This window comes from Anguilla rostrata, chromosome 7 (assembly GCF_018555375.3).
Source record: "Anguilla rostrata isolate EN2019 chromosome 7, ASM1855537v3, whole genome shotgun sequence".
Taxonomy (NCBI): Eukaryota; Metazoa; Chordata; class Actinopteri; order Anguilliformes; family Anguillidae; genus Anguilla; species Anguilla rostrata.
The window spans coordinates 55039584-55053448 of NC_057939.1; the positions used below are offsets into that span (position 1 = coordinate 55039584).

Below are 13865 nucleotides of genomic sequence, written 5' to 3' on the forward strand. Positions count from 1 at the left end.
CGTTGCCCCTGTCTCAGTAGCAGTGGAAGAATTAAGCTCTCTCTCTCTCTCCCCCCAGATATCCCATCTGGAGTTTGTCTGTCAGAACAAGAGCGAGGCGGTGAGGGAGCTGCAGCAGACGCAGGAAAGCACCTTCAGCAAGCTGGCCCAGCAGGTGAAGAGCAGGGAGGAGGACTGGCAGAGTCAGAGGAGGGAGCTGGAGGAGCACTACGCCAGTCTGAGCGCAGAGGTGCAGGCCAGAGCACAGGTACAGGCACAGGTACAGGTACCCTGAGCACAGTTACAGGCCCGAGCACAGGTACCCTGAGCACAGGTACCCACAGCACAGGTACAGGCCCGAGCACAGGTACCCTGAGCACAGGTACAGGCCAGAGCACAGGTACCCTGAGCACAGGTACAGGCCAGGGCACAGGTACCAGGAGTGTTTATATAGCCTGAACACAGGTATCCTAAGCACAGGTACCAGGAGCACAGGTACCAGGAGCATGGCCCATTCAATCGGCTTGGCTTAATGCTGAAACTCAAGGAAAAAGTATTGAGTTATTTTTAGCTGTCAAGCTGGTTTTTAATTTTAAATTCTTAAACACGGTAACACATGAGACTTGTATCCGGCTGCATGTGTCCACGGACTGTCAGAGGTTCATTAAATCAGCCCGATGTTGAAGGGGTCCCTGTTTAAAAGGTTTTGGTGGTGACAGTGATTCTTGCTCTTATTTGAGAGTGAAGTGGAGAGGTGGGGGCCCAGAGGAACGGTTGCTTTGGTGCTGGTGCAACCACCCCCCCCCCCAGGCGGGAGGGAAGGGATTAGCGAAGCTGCAACCCGACGCTCCTGAAATGGCACTTCCTGTGGACGTTACACAGCCACTCACTCAAAGACATCGCCAGGTCTATTAAATCCGCACCCTGCTCGCTCTCTCTCTGTCGGGTCAGTGAAAATTCGGTTTAGAACACATTTGCCCTGGGACTGTAACCGTATCCGGGATACACGGGCGTGTCGGTCCTGTGGAATGCATGCTGGAGTCGGGGAAGCTGTTAGCGTAAAATAAGAGACAAAAATAAGAGGCTAAGAAGTGCTAAATAGATTAACTTTATTTGTAAAAAGTTACATTAAGTTGCTTGAAAGGTTTTCCCTGAATGTGTTTGTTTTTTTCCCGGGCCTGCACCGCTATTAATAGCATAATAGCGTATTTTTGCGGATTGACTTCGGGTGCGATGGGCGTGTGTCTCTAATCTCTAACGTGCCCATCATACATTTTTAATACTAGGTTGTGTGTGTGTTCACTGATGGAATATGATGAGATGGTGTTTGTCCAGGCAGCTACTTTATGATAATTAGTGTCTGTGTGTCTTCATATTACATTACATTACATTACATTACATTACAGGCATTTAGCAGACGCTCTTATCCAGAGCGACTTACACAACTTTTACTTAGCACTTAATTGTATCCATTTATACAGCTGGATATATACTGAAGCAATGCAGGTTAAGTACCTTGCTCAAGGGTACAACGGCAGTGTCCTTACCCGGGATTCGAACCTGCGACCTTTCGGTTACAAGCGCAGTTCCTTACCCACTGCGCCACACTCCGTCCTCCGGGTCTTAGATTTACCACTGAGGGGGTGTAGGCCAGAGGTGTTCACCTGATGGCCCTTCCGTGACACAGCACCGGTCCTTCAACCATTTAGAGAGGAGTTTATACACATGATTCAGAATCAGAATTTTATTATATCCAGATCATACATTCATACATTGTTTCATATATTTTTAGCCCCCAGGGAGAAGCTCTTGAAGAGCCTAGGTGTTGGTCTTAATGTTTATTAATGAGCTGTGTGCTGTTGAGGTTGATGATGCAGTTTGGGCTGTGTGGGGATCCTGTGCCGGCAGAGGTGGCAGAGCGCGGCAGAGCAGGCCCAGGAGAAGGCCGACAGCCTGGAGAAGAGCCGGGCGGAGGCGGCGCAGGACCTGGCTCGCCTGCAGAACCTGGTGCCCCAAACGCGGCGGGAGCGGGGCACCCTGCTGGCGGCGTGTGCCCTGCTGGCGGGCGCCCTGTGCCCGCTGTACTGGCAGCTCTGCTCCCTCGCCCGTCAGAAGGCCCTGCTGCAGAGGCAGCTGGGCGCCAGCCGGGCGCTGGAGGGCGAGATCCTGGCCCTGGTGAGCGCCCTCACAGCGGAGGGCGAGCGTGGGGGGGCGCGGCCGGGGCCGGGGGCGGGGGCCAGGGCTGGGGGCGCCCGCGCCTTCCGGAGGTGCGCCATCGCCGTGATGGCGGCCGGACGCTTCTGCCGGCTCGGGCAGCGCTCCCAGATCCTCTTCAGCCTGGAGCAGGGGCGCGGCGACCTCCCCGCGCTGTCCGTCTGCACCACGGAGAGCAGGGATCCAGCAGGGGGCAGCGGTAAGCAGGCCCGGTCGGGGGAGCGGGGGGGGGGGGTTAGAACCTGCTGGGGAGGGGGGGCAGGGTAGAACCCGCTGCTACTCTGTTCGGGTTTTGAGCGCTCTCTCTCTCTGGCTCCCCCAGGGCAGGACAGGGGCGAGCGTCACACCAGTCTGGCTCTCCGCTGGTTCCAGAGCAGAGCGCTGCTGGATCTGGTCCTCAGCACCGTGGGGGAGCTCCAGGAGCTGGTGGCTAAAGAAGGTGGGTGGTCTGCCAGTGTCAGTATAAACTATAATGACCAACGGTCAGCATTCAAATGGCTTACCATGAATTGGGCTGGATTTCAAACTGACATTTAATGTCAACATTTGATTTCAAAAATGTATGGCTGGTCACATTTTGCCGGAGTCGGCTCTGTTGATTTGGCGTAACTGAGATGAGCGTGTAGCGAGCGCTCGCCTCCCGTACGTGTGATGTCAACCTCAGTTCGCGAGTCCAGCTCACACAGACACGAGTGGGAGGAAGACTCCGTACTTGCAGGTCCCTGATTCACCAGCAGGGGTCGCTATTCCGTGATGAGCTGCCGTCAGCCTGTTCCACCCTCCTTCCCCCGGGTGGCGCTAGAGCTGAGCGTGAATCGCTGTACAGGGCTGCTGCTCACAGCAAGCACAGGCGTGCTCCGGGTTCGACAGCAGACCACAGGACGTTTCCACGCTCTGAAACATCACCATGACAATAGGATGAGGCACATTTCTTTTCACACAAGCAGGTGCAGTCGATTAAACATGTTTTTAAAAAGCCTGTTACTCTGCATACTAGTGGTTAGTAAAGAAAGTGGCTTTATTACCAGTGACAGGCTTTTCCTGAATGTATATGGAGCTGTCAGTTGCCTTTTCTCACTGAAACCTCAAACCGAATGCAAAACTGTTCACTTCAGGATTCTCTGTTTCAACAGCAGTTCTTCCATCTTAACATGGCTGCTGAAACGCACATGGCCACATCGCCCCTGTTCATACATGTAGACATTTCTGTTTGAATTTGTTTCGTTTTGATGATGGCGAACCATTATCCCAGTGGCCACATTTATAAGTCACAGGAATTAAAAGTGGTCCACGAATCAACACTGGAAAAGCTAAACATGGCAGAACAAAATCTGGAGGGGAGAAAGAAAAAAAAAAGTTGTGAAACTTCAGCCTCTTGGGTGATGTTAATTTACCTTTTCGGACAATTAAATTATATACAGGCAGTGTTGTCTGAGTCGGCTACCTGGACTCTACAGAGCTATACTCTTACCTTTATTCTGCCCACTGCCAGACAAGTACGTGCATTTCATTTGGGATTGAAAGACCGAGAGTTTTAACCGTTTTACTGATAAAAATCCATTTTAAGTCATTTTAGCTTTTTACCTTCTCCCCCGTCCTTGCGGACTTCTGCACCCTCGTACTGATTCTGGGCTTCGGACCTGAAAACGGCTCGGATTGAATGTTTTGAGCTTCTCTGCCCCCGGGGGCGATGCTAGAGAGAAAAATCTTTATCATGAGTGAGTGAATAAAACCTTTTCCGTGCGGGATCAACGTCGTGTCTCCTGCGATCGGGATCCTTACCTTGAGCAGAAGTATCCCGTAATGTCTCGGGGGAAAGACTTCACATCCAGGAAGAGCAGGGTTCAAATGTCAGGAGGACGCTTTCCTTTTCACACGTTACTCCTCCATAAATATGTTGTTCACGTTGTTTTTAAAGTTGCTCCCTTAAGGAAAAAAAGCAACGTTCTCTCTGGATATTCTGCAAATCCCTCGGAGTAAAGCTCCCTGTCTTCTGTCCTGATTAATATTTGTTTCCTGTCTGTTACTCTGTGCAGTTTAAGATCCTTTTCACAATAGATGGCTTGTGATGAAGACTGTATTCCCTCATGCTAAGTGATTGAGAAATGGGTGTGTTTCTCTCCACGTTCTCTCAGAAGGTCAAATGTAACCCACCATAGACATACTCTTGGACCTTTGATTGTTGGGTTGGGGGGGTGTTGGGAGGAGCATAATTTCGTCAAAAGCTGTGGCTGTATCCAGGTCTGCATGTATTTCTGAAGTGTCGGCATTCCCACTGGTGACAGAATAGCAAGTTATAGCTGTGTGTATTTCAGGAAGCTGTCTACTGTGTTTACACATGAATGTTAGATCTTAAGCTTGCTCCGTTTGATAAATAGCACAGGGCAGGGGTTCAGCCTGTATATGCATCATTTCAAACAGAATCTGGCCACCAGGAAGAAGCGGTTGAATAAGCTTGTCTAAGAAGCTTTGTCATACGAGCCCAGTTGTGCGGGCCCAGTCGTGCAGGTCCAGTCGTGCAGGTCCAGTCGTGCAGGCCCAGTCGTGCAGGTCCAGTCGTGCAGGCCCAGTCGTGCAGGTCCAGTCGTGCAGGCCCAGTCATGCAGGTCCAGTCATGCAGGCCCAGTTGTGCAGGTCCAGTCATGCAGGCCCAGTCGTGCAGGTCCAGTCATGCAGGTCCAGTCGTGCAGGCCCATTCGCGAGGCGTTTCAAACTGAGCTGTAGAGCTTCATGGGATATTTTTTTATATTTCTGGTCTTTAAATTTCAATGTTTATTCATGTCTTCCAGTTGAGTGGTTGTGGTTTTTTGAAAATATTTGAAGTTTTTACCTCATACAAATTGAATCCTTCAAATGGTTTCCTATAGTTTGACCCATATTATATGTTTTGACCCATATTGAAATACAAGTATACGCAGGGAAAAACATAATGCTTGCTGCAGTTCTGAGGCTTAAAATTACAATAATGCAGTCTTTGTTTCCCTGTATTCCAGCTAATCATTAAAGTGTCCGACTCAACTGATTATAACTGAGAAATGAAAAGCATCAGATTCAAGGGTATTTTTTAGTTGAGACGAGTCTCAAAATTCAAGAAAATACATGTTGCGTAGTTTCAATCAACTAAGGATGTGAAATTTATCTGAAATGAGTGCGGTATAATTCGGCTGCTTCCACGTAATGGCTTTAGTGTGAAGCATTTTCCCAGAGATCTTAAGGTTACACCTGGAGTTGCAGACCACATTAGTGTTATCTTCTAAGCCGCATGCTGTCGCTCAGGCGGGTGGATAAAACATGCAAACTTATTCACTCATAATCTGTGCACTTTTATATCTCTAATACGCAGAATAGGAGAGAAATGCTATTAATGTCCGTTCACATACGTTTTTATGTGAATTTAGATCCAGGACCGAAGTTGAACGGGTTGATATGGAACCGAATGTAGAGAAGGTGGAGTATTGAGCGGGACTGTCGTTAAAAACATTCTCAAAACTTACTTTTCTCCTCGGGAAGAGGGTTTGTACTGGCGCGCGCGTGCTTGCGAGCGTGTGCGTTTGTTTCTGTGTCAATATTTTCATCATTTTTTATATAACAAAACCGTGTGTGGATGAAAGAGGCCCGCGGTGCATTGTGGGCAGTTCCTGTGAGCGAGGCGTTTGATTTGTGCACCTCCATGCTGCTGTGCTGTTCGGCGGTCCTCGGCATGCGCGTGCCGGATGAATAATTGAGTCTCGCACAGCCAGAGCTCAGGAAGTGTGCTGCTCTCTGCAGCCTGCTGGAGCACACACACACACACACACTCACACACACACACATGCACACACACACACTCATACACACACTTTCACACGACACACACACTCACACACACACCACACACGCAACACACACACTCATACACATATCCTCACAGCACACACACACCACACACACACACTCACAACTCACATACACCGCACACACACACTCAACACGCACTCTACCACACACGCACACGCACACACACACACACACACACGCACACACTCATACACATGCACACACACTCACACTCTCAACACTCATACACACACTACACAACACACACACACACACCGCACCACCCCAACCACACCCACTTACCCACTAGCACCACCTCACACTTCACACACAATGCAGCTGCTGAGCTTAGAGCGGGACACCACCACACATTTCTCACCAACACACACACACACACACACACTTTCTCTCTCTCTCTCACACACACACACACACACACACACACACAAGCTACGTGCATCAAAGTGGCCTGGGACCTCAGTACAGTGTAACTCCTGTGCGGGTCTCTTATTGATGTGTAAAGGCACAGCTCTCATTAAAAATGTACACAAGTTTAAACACAGAGGTTGAACTGCAGTCTGCAGAGCTGTCAGTTTTACGGCGGACAGAAGACTGGCACCTGCGGTCGATTGGACCGCGATATTCAGACAGAGAGAGCGGGCAAAGCTCACTGGGTGCTAGTGTCACCACAAGCATTTCTGTCCCATCTCTGCTTCTTTTCATGTAGAAATGAGTCCTGCAGGTGCAGAAACTGTGCTTCGTTTATATTAGGTCCTAATTTAAGGACATAGTCACAGAAGTGCTAGCGTAGTTCAAAAGCTTGTGCTTTGCCATTGCGCTCCTGAAATACCCAAGGCTAACTGCGTTAGCGTTACCGTTAGCGATTGCCTCGGCTTTTGTTGTTAGGTCAGAATTGTGCTGCGCCTCATTTCCACATTGTGTGGGTGTCTCTGTAGGACCGTGGTCAATAAGTACCGCAGGTGAGGAGTATGATGATGAAGAAGACTGCACAGTTAGGCGGTTAGTTTCAGCCTCAGTGGCGCTAGCTGCAGCTTTGGCTCCCGGAAACCGCTCCGATATCTGACACTCAGTCCTAATTCCACAGCTGGGGAGTGTGTAGGAGAGAGAGCTGCAGGAAATGAAAGATCCTGTATCTACAGGGACAGGTCAGTCCTCTTTAACAGGGAGGAAACCTCTTCTGCTTCATACAAAATCAGATTATTAACTCTCTGTTCATGGACTTCATTTGCTGAACAAAAATGTCTTCCCCGTGCTCTGCTTTTTAAGTGTCCACTAATTGCTTTGCAGTGTCTGTACTGCACTCTGAAGGAATATGAAGAAAGCATTCTCAAAGTGCAGGTGACATTTTACAAGGAGTCATAATCACAGATTAATCACGGCCCTTGCTAGAGTAGCTTTTTCAAATGATTGAGTGGTACACTTTTTTTTCCAGAACGTTCTCTCGTGGGGATAAAGCCTCAGATGTGGATACATTTAGCGTGTTGAATATAAATGTCATTAGCATTGTTTTGCGTTTTTTGTTGATTGCGTGGATGCGTGGGGATCGCGTGGTGGTGGCGGGAAGCGCAGAGCGCGCCGCGGGATCGCGGACGATCGCGGGGTGGGTGGCGGGCGTCGGTTGTAAGGCAGAGCGCGGATCGCGGGTGTGTAGGGGTCGCGTGGTGCGGTGTGCCGAGTCTCCCCACGCCGGTCGCGGCGGGTTTATTCTCCCGCGACGGCCTTTGGCTGCGTGTGAAAAGCAGCCTGTAAGACGCGGGTAATGCCTCGGCCCCGCAGCGCCCAGCCAGCGCTTAAAGTATTTACACCTCCCGCCTCAGCCGCCTCCTGCCTCTCACCCCGCCCCGCGTCTCTCACCCCGCCCCGCGTCTCTCACCCCGCCCCGCGTCCCGCCAGATTACACGCTAGACAACCCAGGACAGATAAGGGCCTGTTCTCAGGCCTGCCCGCGCGCAAATCATAAATAAAACCCATTAAATTTATCTCCTGCTAATTAGTATTAAGAGCACTGACAATTTTATTTATCAACTTTACACACAATTAATAATGCCGGCCTTGAGAGGGGTGGACATGTTTGGGGCATCAAGGCCGTAAGCCCATTACACATGCGGGCTGGTTTCCGGCCCCGGCGGGCGGGCGGGGGGGGGGGTAATTGTGCCTGTAAAATGTTAATTGCCCCGGAATGTGGGCTAAATTATGGCACCTTGTTTCCAGACGTGAATAGTTTGGCAGCGGGGACGGGTGCGCTGGAGCGGGGGGGGTGGGGTGTGAGGAGCTGGTGCGGGGGGTTGGGGCCCCGAGTCGGGGGCCAGGAGCCGGCCCTGTCCGGAGGGGCCCGAATGGAGGTGGGGCGTCTGTCCCAGCAGACGAGGGGGGGGGGGGGGGGGGTAGCACTGACCATGCCCCCCCCGTGAGGGCGATCCCCGTGGCGGGGAGAGGACGAGATCGGGGGGGGGGCGTGACTGGAAGTGGTCTCTGTGCTAATTATGCTTTATTGTGCTAGCCGAGCAGGTTCTGAGGCCCCCGCTCGCTAAGCCGGCCCCCGGGGGACCCTGCTTAATAAAGAGCGCGGGGGGGGGGCGGGGGGCGGTCGCTTTGTGAGCCGGAGCGGTTGACTGGCGCTGTTTACCCTCGCTAATTTCCACCGGCGCGGAGCTCACAGGCCTCCTCAAACTTTCAGGGACCTCTTCATTTGTGTGCCTCCTCAAATCTGCTGTTTGTCTGCGCAATTAGGGGAGCGGCGTAATTACTGTCGCTCGACAGCAGTGCCAGACGCACTGCGCTTTAATGATTCATGGTAATTGCAGTCATCCGCTGGTGACATTTATTTTTTCTTCTGAATGGCATAAATAATTTCTAGGCAGAGCTGGAGGAGGCTGAAGTATAGTGTGCGCTCATGTCAGTGGAGCTGATGAGGTGTTTCTCTCCCCGTTTAGCGGTTAGCGCTGTGAGGAACAGCGAGCGCGTCTGATGTTTTTTCCCCTGCGTGTCTCCCCAATGCCCAGACCCCGGTGCTCCGCCCCCCCGGCCCCCCCAGCCCGCGGTGTTGGCGGCCGCCCGGAGCTGCTTCGCCCGGCTGATGGAGCGGCTCCTGCTGGAGATGGACGGCGCCTCCCGGTGGTCGTGTGGGGAGAAGGGAGCGCTGGGCCAGAGGCTGGGGCAGGGCCTGCTCAGACTCAGCCGCATGGCTCCCCAGACTGACCCTGCTGCTGCTGCTTCTACAGGCAAGGTAGGACAGGAACCAGCCCAGAACCAGCCCAGACCGGGCCCAGAACGGGCCCAAAACCAGCCCAGTATGGGTCCCGACCGGGCCCAGACCGAGCCCAGAACGTTTTCTTCCCCTGCTTAAGGCTGTGTTTCCAAGCAAGTCTAAAGTGGAGTTTTCTCATTTATATTTTTTGTTGTTTTTCTAGTCTGATTCCCCTATTTAATTCTCTTTATTTAACCCCTGAGAGTCTGTTTTGTGAAATGTTTCATGCTGTTAAAAGGCATTTAGTTAAATTTTGAAATATGATCCAGATATGTTGTTTGGCAGGGGTATTTACCCACGACTCATAAGGCATTTGTTTTATTCATGAATGTGGGGAAAAAAAGTGGAATTGAAAATTACATTTGAGTGAAATTGAGACGAACCTGTTGAAGTGAAATATCAGCTCAGGGCCAAGTAATGTATTCATTTTAGGCTTGTACTGTCGTTAGGAACTGTAACTGATGAATGAGGCGGGGTGGGGGTCGCCGGGCCTAATCCCTCCCGGCCAGGCGTGGCGGTTGAGTCTGGGGTTTGGGCGCCGCTAACGCTCCCCTCTCTCCCCGGGCCCCAGGGCGCGGTGGCCGCGCTGCAGAGGCTGGTGCTGGAGTTCACGCAGCGGCTGCACTCGGCGGAGGTGGAGAGGCGGAGCCTGCGCGTGGAGCTGGCCGAGCTGAGCCCCGCCGGAGCGCCAGCGCCCGGAATCCCCTGACCCCGGAGACCCAGGTGGCGCCGTCCGCCGCCTGCCTGACTGTTCGCCATAACGCTCACTTTTCAGTGACCCTCTCAGTGTGTTTAAAACTGTTTGAGCAATTGTCATGAAATCTTCGAACTTGAATATGAAGAATGCTAATACGAAAATGCATAGAAAGGATCCCAGTATGAATGGCGCTAATGAGTGCTAAACTGATATGCTAACATGTCGTGAATGAGTGCTAAACTGAATAATGCTAACATTGTGTGAATGAGCAGACGAGTAAGCTAACGCTTGTGAATGAGTTACTAACTAATGTAACATGTGTATGATGCTAAACTGAATATGTAACTTGTGTGATGAGTGCTAAACTGAAAAAGCTAACGCTGTTGAATGATGCAAATCTGAATAATGCTAAATGTGTGAATGAGTGCTAAACTGAATAATGCTAACATTGTGTGAATGAGCGTTAATCTGAATGATGCTAACATTGTGTGAATGAGTGCTAAACTGAATAATGCTAACATTGTGTGAATGAGCGTTAATCTGAATGATGCTAACATTGTGTGAATGAGTGCTAAACTGAATAATGCTAACATTGTGTGAATGAGTGCTAAACTGAATAATGCTAACGCTGTGTGAATGACGCTAACGCTGTGTGAATGGGCGCTGATATGAACACCGCTAACGCTGCGTGTTGCGCGGCCAGGTGGGCGTGCCCGTGGAGCGCTTTGAGAGCGTGTGCGCGGAGCTGAGCAGCGCTCTGGAGCGGGAGCAGCAGGCCCAGGCGCTGCTCCACGAGCAGGCCCTGCAGCTGAAGGAGCTGGGCCTGCGGCTGGAGCTGCACTCTGGGGAGGAGGCCGAGAAGGACCACACCCTCGCCCAGGCCGTCAAGGTAGGCCCCGCCCCCTCACCCCTGTGCCCCGCCCCCTCCCCCCTTTTCCCCACCCCTCTGACTGCCCCGCCCCTCTGCCCAGTGCCTCAGTTTCCACGACTCTAAATTCCTCCCCATCGTCCCTCCTCTCTCTCTCTCTCTCTCTCTCTCTCTCTCTCTCCCTCTCTCTCTCTCTCTCTCTCTCTCTCTCTCTCTCTCTCCCTCTCTCTCTCTCTCTCTCTCTCTCTCTCTCTCTCTCTCTCTCTCCCCCCTCCTCTCCCTCCCTCTCTCCCTCTCTCTCTCTCTCGACCCTGTGAGTTGCGCAGGCTTGCATCACCGCCCTGTTTGTGCGGGAGCGCTGGGCTGGCGCTGGAGGGCTCCTCCTGCTGAACGCAGGCGCTCTTAACGCTAATTGACACTTTTTCTAAGAGATGTTGAAACCCCTGCCATTAACAAATAAATGAGAACCAAGATGTTTGGGTATTAATACTCGACACATTGTAGCAGTGGTTTAAGCTGGCATTTAAATCTGTCCTTCAAAAAAATTAGGTTCTTCTTTTTATTTTTTTAATTCTTTTTATTTTTTTGTTTTAAGTTTTTTAAGCCAGCCTTCGGCTCTCTAATAACGCATTTATTACACAATTCATTTTTTTCCATCTCGCCCCAGCAATTATTTCAATTTGAGGCCGGGACAGTAAATGTGTTAAATTGGGCTCAGAGAGGAGGAACAAGGCCTCACGCTGTGAGCTGTCGAATGGCGAGATTAGCGGGCGTGTGAAGGCGCGGCCGCATGCGGGCTCCTTTGCTCGGGAGATAATGTGCAGCGTTAGCCCCGCGCCGTGGGGCTCCGCCTTTGATTCCGCTGCGCCGCGGCTTACAGTGACACCGCATGGCAGGGCGTCTGTGTGAAGATAATCTCCAATCAGGGATGAGGCTCTTCTGAAGGCCTGTGAGGAGCCGGGCTGATCTCTAACCTCTTAAGAGCCCGGTTAAGGTGCCGCTTTATGCCACGCCATACGGATCTGCGGCATTATTTCGCTTTTACCCACTTTTTTCTATTATTCTTATGTCCTCCTTTTGTGATCCAAAACAGTGGATTTTGTAGTGCAGCACTTTTGTTTTTTGTTTTTTGCTTTTTAAATACTTTCTTTTTCTAGGTCTCACGCACTGATGCTGTGCTTGTAGCTTAGCTTGAGTAGCGAAGACGGACGGAAACGGAAACGCCTTGCGTTGAGCGCTCCAGCTGAGAGTAGCTGCAGCGTAAGCGTTCACTCTCCCAGTCAAGCTGCAGCTGCTAACTGGTGCAGAATGTTCTGGAGCTTACGCCTGATTGTACGTTTTTATTCCTGCACAGTCAGAGGAAAACGCAGCCCTTTCACATGTGACCAAAGTACCACACCCAGACTTACACGCCCGTGAACATGGTCGTCCTCCTGCTTCCTCAGAACTGCAGTCTGCGTGTTCTCTCCACGCCAACTGTTATTTCTGTGCCAAACTGCTCATATACAGCATTTATACAAGACTGGCTTGTGGCATTTTATTTTATCTTTTTAATACCATTTTTTAAAAAATGTATTAAATTTTTAATGACGGCCATTGCTGTGCTCGAATCAGGCTCTGCGTTTTGGGCTCTCGTTAGTTATACATGGCGAGGAGCACTGAGCACTGAGCACTGAGCACTGAGCACTGAGCACTGAGCACTGAGCACAGCACCGAGCACCGAGCACCGAGCACCGAGCACCGCGCACCATCTGACAGGGATGTCCTGTGAAATGTCTTTTATTAAATTTGGATATCTTTAGAACATAAACATTTAGCAAGTTAAAGACTTGATCTCACCTGGAGAAATGCATCTGTAACGGACGCGAGTTTCATAACGACGAAGCTTCGTGAATTTGCTGCCTGTCCTACTTTGCTAATGATTGCTCACAAGCAAAAGAAAAAAAAAAAAGAAGCTTGTCAGCCAAGAGTGAATGAACTGGACGGGACATCGGCCAAAGCAGTCGCGCTCGCGGTTATGAAATTAAAATTGAGAGGCAGCAGAAATTATTTCAGATAATTACACATCACTTCCTGTACCAGAGAAATCATACGGAAGAATATCAATACCCAAACATTACTTATTATCGTCTGTCAATTATCCAAACATACACCGCTCTTCCCACACATACATGGGAAAAAAAAAAGAAAAGATATACACGGAGACCAAGAAAAATATATTCGGTCTATTTGATCTCCCCTGCCTCAAAATAATAAGCAATGAATCGACAATAAATGCCTGGATTGTGGCTGCTGTGAAAATGTAAAAATTTCTTGAGGCTGTATCAAATTATTATTGCCCTTGGTGCAACACTAGGACTCCATTTTGGATTAAGGGAACTATCTCAAGGCTGCACTTTTCAGATAACTGCACCTAAAGCGACCTCTCTCAGACGCACAATTACCGAGCCGTATGTTTTCCCTTTAATTTCATCAGGGGTTTAATTAGTATACAAATAAAACTTCCCTTATCTTCCTCTCCACCTAATTGGCCTGTCTTTACTTATGCCTGCAGTGTGTGAGAGCGGCCTGTAATTAGGGTGACCGTGTTCACCTCTCCCTCTCAAACGTACCATCGCCTGAAGGCCTCCAGGCCCGGGAACCGTGCGCGGGATTATTGCTTTGCAATCAGTGCTGCGGTCCCGCCGGCTTTCTCACGAGCGGGGTGGGGGTGGGGGGGGCAGGGGGGGTGCGGGGGCTTTGGGTGCTGCGAGTTCCCACTGCATAGCTGGATCTTCATTCTCTTCCACACTAAATGTTTATTGATTATCTCACCGCTCCAACAACTTAATATCAGGTGACAGTCCGGAGAGCTCTCCACGTAATTAGAGTTCAGCGCAGGGAGGAGGGGGAACAATTAGGGGCCTAGTTATTAAACTTGATTTATCCTTTTTCTCCTGAACCCTTTCCAAGGAATCAGGCCATCTCTCTGCCACAGGCATCTCACCCCCCCCCCCCTTCAGTGGGCCGCCCCCGCTAAGAAA

At 50.6% G+C, this 13865-nt stretch overlaps 1 protein-coding gene across 1 annotated transcript in view; it reads left to right on the forward strand.

The window, feature by feature from the left end:
- LOC135258660 (coiled-coil domain-containing protein 171-like) overlaps nt 1-13865 on the forward strand; it is a 66544-nt gene that overhangs the window by 21473 nt on the left and 31206 nt on the right. The window contains exons 14-19 of the mRNA XM_064342103.1: nt 1-247; nt 1888-2392; nt 2516-2632; nt 9033-9256; nt 9849-9968; nt 10678-10863. The exon at nt 1-247 is cut by the window's left edge and continues 2 nt beyond it. Of these exons, the coding sequence (XP_064198173.1) occupies nt 1-247; nt 1888-2392; nt 2516-2632; nt 9033-9256; nt 9849-9968; nt 10678-10863 (1399 nt within the window). The remainder of the gene's footprint in view (nt 248-1887; nt 2393-2515; nt 2633-9032; nt 9257-9848; nt 9969-10677; nt 10864-13865) is intronic.